The 5328-nt window shown below is 65.2% G+C and overlaps 1 protein-coding gene across 1 annotated transcript; it reads left to right on the plus strand.

Moving 5' to 3' along the window:
* Positions 1 to 3578: 3578 nt before the first annotated feature.
* On the plus strand, positions 3579 to 5003 carry EMIHUDRAFT_196982 (hypothetical protein; the record flags this gene model as incomplete). The annotated part of the gene is made up of 6 exons (XM_005766940.1): positions 3579 to 3676; positions 3935 to 3998; positions 4209 to 4319; positions 4435 to 4587; positions 4656 to 4814; positions 4902 to 5003. 6 exons carry the CDS (start codon positions 3579 to 3581, stop codon positions 5001 to 5003), a joined length of 687 nt encoding a protein of 228 aa, XP_005766997.1.
* Positions 5004 to 5328: the final 325 nt, after the last annotated feature.

The raw sequence follows: 5328 nt of genomic DNA on the forward strand, positions 1-5328 counted from the left end.
TCACGGCGAGCGGTGCGCCGACAGCATCGGCAAGATCCGGCAGTGCGCCTCGCCGTGCAAGGCGCGGGATGCCGAGAGAGAGAGAGCTCGCCGAGAGACCGCCGAGAGAGAGTACCGAGAGACGGGCCAGGTTCCGCCGAGATGTGGCCAAATCACCAGAGTGGAGGGCGGGGGGCAGGGGGGGGGGGGGGGGGAGGCGGGGGAAGAGACGCGGAGGCGGAGGCAGAGGGGAGAGGGCCCGGAGGGGCGGGGGGGGGAGATCGCGGCCGCCAAAAAGCACCGCAGCGGCGACCTCTCCGCGTCGGCTGCGGTCGTCAGTTGCGGCCCACAGCGGAGCATGGGGATTCCGTGATAGACTGTCAGCCACGCCTTGCTTGTTCGGCTGACAGCAGAAGAAGCCTCACACATGCGCACGCACGACACACGTGGCGAGAGCCTCCCACCCACCCCCTCCCTCCCCATATGGAGCTGCTCCGAGTTGCTTTCCGTGACCCCCCCCCCCCCCCCTCCCGCAGCTGGTGTTTGACCTGCCCGACGAGATGGCGGACGCCGTCGTCGCCGCCTTCGACGCCCTCGCCGCCACAGACGGCGGCGAGGACGGGGCGGCGCGCCCTTCCGGCCGCCGCCCCACCCTCCTTGACTCGGGCGTCCTCTCCATCTCCGCGTGCGCAGAGCTCCCCGAGCTGCGCCCGCTCGGCGGCCGCGGCGGCGGCGGGCGCGGCGGCGGCCGCGGCGGCCGATTCGGAGGGCGCGGCCGCGGAGGTGGGTACCCAGGAGGCAGCAGCCGCTCGGGGTACCGCGGCGGCGGAGGCCGCTCGTACGACGACCGCGGCGGATACCGCGGCGGCGGCGGAGGAGGAGGGTACCGCGGAGGCGGCGGCGGCGGCGGCGGCGGCTACCGTGGCGGCGGTGCGCTCCTCCGCTCTCTCGGCCCTCGGCCCGCTTCCCCCTCCCCCGGCTGTCGCCCCCTCTGACGGCCTGCTGCCGTCGCGCACAGGCGGGTACCGCGGCGGCGGGGGCGGCGGCTACCGCGGCGGGGGCGGTGGTGGAGGAGGAGGGGGGTGGCGCGCCCGCGGCGCGGACTGAGGATGAGCCGCCGCCGTTGTTCTCCCGTGTGCCGCATGGTGTGCCTGTCTGGTTTCTGCGCATGCCCCTCCCCCGATCCCCTCTCAACCCGCTGTGCCCCGGTGCCGTACCCGGGCCGCTCCAAGCGACGTGCTCGACCCCCTACGTGGCTCAGCCCTTGCGCCCGCGGTCCGATGTGTGCGAGGAAGACCATCTCTTGTGACTGCGACATGCCGGGGTGTGGGTAACCTGGCTATGGGCGCCGGCGCCGGCACGCCGCACGCTCGCGCTGGGCGGTCGAGGGGATTTAACCACGCGTTGAATTTTCTTGTTTTGCACTTTCTCGCGCAGAAACGCGAGATTCCCAGGCGCTGTGGCGCTCTGCCTCTGGCTAGTCCGTACGGGGTGTGGAGGGTGAGTTGAACAGGGGGTTGTGCGCCGGGCCCTCCTGCTCCGCCGCAGGCGCCTGTTGATAGGTCCATGTGATAGCCCTGGATGGGCAATGCATACGCCTCACTGGACCTCAGATCGCCCGACCGCGTCCCGGTGCTCTGCCGTCGGATTTGTGACGCCGCCGCACCGCGCCGCGGCCGGGGGCCCTCCGGAGGCCGAGGATGGCCGTGGCGGACCGGGACGAGCTCTGGGAGGGGGGGTGTCAGTGAGTATATTGTAGAGACTGGCCATGTGCACAATAACTCTCAGTCTAGCTAAGCGAGGGGAGGCGATTCCGGGGCCGTACAGCAGCTTGACGTGCTTCGCCGGCGTGCGTCCCGGAGCGGTGCCGGAGCGCGGCGAAATCGAGGGACACCGTCACCGACGAGCGCGTTGGACTTTTCACTCCGGACAAAGACGGCGACACGCACACGAGCTGCGGCCGTGTCGCCGTCTTAGCGGCGAGGCGCGGGACCGTCTGTGGCGAAGTGGGTCGCGTCCCTCGATTTCGTTCAACCCAGCATCCACACCCTTTAGGCTAGTGCCAAAATGGTTTCACTCTGTGTGACACGCGCTAATATGTAATATCTTGAACCCACGTCTCTCCAACGGAGCTCCGTGTTGCTCCCAGCGCCCTCCCCCGCGCTCCCTGCGGCCATGGCCGATGACACTAGTATGGGAGGTCATCTGGCTACCGCGAGAGCGACCCAACTCGTCGACATCGTCCTCGATGATGGTGCCGCAAAGTCAGCCTCCGGAGGCTATCCGGTGGGGCCTCGAGCCGGCAGTAGCCGTGACATGTGGTTCCACCACCCCTCGTAGGCTTTGCCTCTGACCGCCACCGTTCCCAGGCTGCCTAATGGGATGGAAAGGAAGGCTCGGCGAGCGTATAGAAGCGTGCTCGACCTCGTCGTGGCAACCTGTACGGCAGCGCTGGTAGGCGCGATGAGCGTCGTGCCACCTGACCCGAGACGGGTCGCAGGCGTCGTACCGAGCGCGTCGAGACCGTGTCCTGATGTGATCTGCACGGATGAGTCACGTCGGCGTCAAAGGAGCGACGTGCGACCTGTCAGAGCTTGATCTCCGATCTCAGCGGCGTCGAGTCGCCTTCGGCGGCGACACTTTTGTCCCTCCCCAGGACGCGCAGAGGCAGCTGCGACCCCGCCGAGTGGACGGCGTCACACAGCGCCACCTGCTGTGTGCAACCGTCTACTCGGCGGGTACGCAGCTGCCTCTGGAAGGCACCGACATGTACAAAATGGCGCAAATGGTCAAATCAAGGTTTTGTAACGCGAGCTGTGTGTCCCAACCGGGGGTCGCAGACTGGTTCTGCGCGCCAACGGCTGGTGACGCTGTGTTGCCCTTGAGCTAGTCCTTCCCCGGTCGCCTAGCCTCTGCGCTGTCTGGCGAACGCCTGTATGCCATGCGCGCGGACCACGCTTGCGTGGATACGTGGCTGGCAGGCTGACCCGTGTGCGGGGTAACCCGCGCACGGGGAAGCTTCACGGGTTCGAGTCGTCAAACATTAAGCAGCGGAGGTATGCCGAGGGGGACCGGGAGGCGGTAAGTCGTCGTCGCCCGGCGCTGCTTGCAGCACCATGGCGATGGCGCTTCCTAAGAGGTTCCTCTTTTCCGCGCCCCCCCCGCAAGGCGCGCGATACACACACACTGTGCCACCCCCCACAGTGAAATGGCACTAGCCTCTCGATACGATCGCGTCAACCTCGACGTCGCTCCCATTTAAAGAAAAGGAGCAGCGGAGCACTTGGAGGCAGTCATTAGCCTCACATCCAGGGCCGGGGAGCACTTGGAGCACTTGGAGTGCAGTCATTAACCCTCACATCCAGGGCCGGGGAGCTGAGAAGCGCACCCAGCGGGCCGGATGATCGGCATCGGGTTACGGGCTAGAGAGCCCTAGCCCCGGGGGTACGTGCGCGTTCGCAGGGAAAGGGCCGTAAAGTAAACACGGGTCTCCGAGGGTTGGTTCCGTGTACTGGGTTTCCCCTTAACTGCAGAACGCCCCCTCTACTCGGAGCTAACGGACACACACGCGTCTCCACCCGTACCGCGTTGGCAAGGAAATGCAATATCGGGCCCGGCAGGAGCACGCGCTCTGCCAGTGGGGGGTGCCTGTGGCGTCGCAAAGGCCCGCGAGCGACGCCGAGTCGATCTGTCGACGGTGAAACTCTCCAGGAGGAGGGCGTTTTCTTGTTTACTTCCAGTCCACCTCGCCCAGGGTCCAGGAGCCGTCGTGTACGGTCCGACACCGAGCTCTTGTAATGATGGCGAGAGTGTTTTCTTCTTTTCCTGACGACCGAAAGAACAATTTTCTGATGGTGTTCTGCGCCGCCTTTTGCTCTCTCGCCACCGCAGAGCTCTCGCCCGCGCTGCCGCCGCCGTCGCTGCCGCCGCCGTCTGCACCCTACTATGAGGTTAGCAGCAAGGAGCAGCTTTTGGATATCTTCAACGAAAGCCGCATGGAAGCGAGCGTGAACGTCGTTGTCGCATCTGGCACAATCATCGGGTTGAAGACGCGGCTCGAATGCAACCAGGAGATCACCGTGACCATCCGTGGCAGCGGCGAGGGCGCGACCTTCGACGGCAAGGAAGAGATCGGTCTCTTCAAAGTGTCTGGCGATTGCAGCCTCACGCTCGAGCGACTCAACCTCGTCAACGGGAAAACAAGCGACGGCGGCGCTGTTTTCGTAAAGGACGGCAACGTCAATTTGATCGACTCGACTGTCACCAATTGCAAGGGCGACTGGGGCGGAGCCTTGTACGTCGATAATTCGGGCGTCGATAATTCGGGCCAAGACTACAAGGTACGAGTGGAGGGCTCCACGTTTACCAGCTGCTATGCTGAAGACGAGGTGCGCCGCCACGTAGAGACCAGGCCCATTAGCACAGAAGTGACATCCGCCCCCACGCCCAACGCAGGGCGGCGCAGTGTACGTGAAAAAGGGCGAGGTGAGCCTTAGCGTCTCCGAGATTTCGGACTGCCGCGCCTATTTCTCTGGTGGCGCAGTGTACGTGCAAAGGGGCGAGGTGAGCCTGATCGACTCCAAGATAAGCAGCTGCTCCGCTGAAGAGGTTCGCATCGTGAATGAGTTAGAACCCAGTAGCGCAGGAGTAGTGACCCCCTCCTGCCTCCCCGCAAGGCGGAGGGCGGTGCAGTGTTCGTGGATCGGGGCAAGGTGAGCCTGATCAACTCCGAGATCTCGGACTGTCACGCCGAGGACATTGGTGGCGCTTTGTGCGTGTGGGGCGGCGAGGTAAGAGTGGAGGGCTCCACGTTTACCAGCTGCTCTGCTGACAAGGTGCGCCATGTAGAGATCCAGGCCAGTAGCGCATATGTGACATCCGCCCTGCATTGGGATCCAGAGGTGACATCCGCCCCCACGCAGGGCGGCGCAATATACGTGGAGGAGGGCGAGGTGAACCTGATGGACTCCGAGTTTAGCAACTGCTCCGCTGCCGAGGTTCGCATAGTAGGTAGAGTCCAGTAGCGCAGGAGGAGTGACACCCGCCTCTCCGCCTAACGCAGGGCGGCGCCTTGAGCGTGATGGGGGGCGAGGTGAGCCTGATCAACTCCGAGATCTTAAGCGGCAATGCCACAAAGTCTGGCGGCGGCCTCTACTCGGCGGGCGGGCGCACCAGATTGAGTAACAGCACCCTGATCAGCAACTGCTCCGCACCGGAGGGTCAGGGGAGCTCCATCTTCCTTCTCGGGGGCGGAGTCTCCTACACCCTCCCCGCCCCAGCCGGCCGCTGGCTGCCAAACGCACACTGCGAGGTGTACCGGGAGGCGTGCACTTACCCTTACATCTGCGA

Source organism: Emiliania huxleyi, assembly GCF_000372725.1.
Source record: "Emiliania huxleyi CCMP1516 unplaced genomic scaffold EMIHUscaffold_5, whole genome shotgun sequence".
In the NCBI taxonomy this organism is placed as follows: domain Eukaryota; phylum Haptophyta; order Isochrysidales; family Noelaerhabdaceae; genus Emiliania; species Emiliania huxleyi.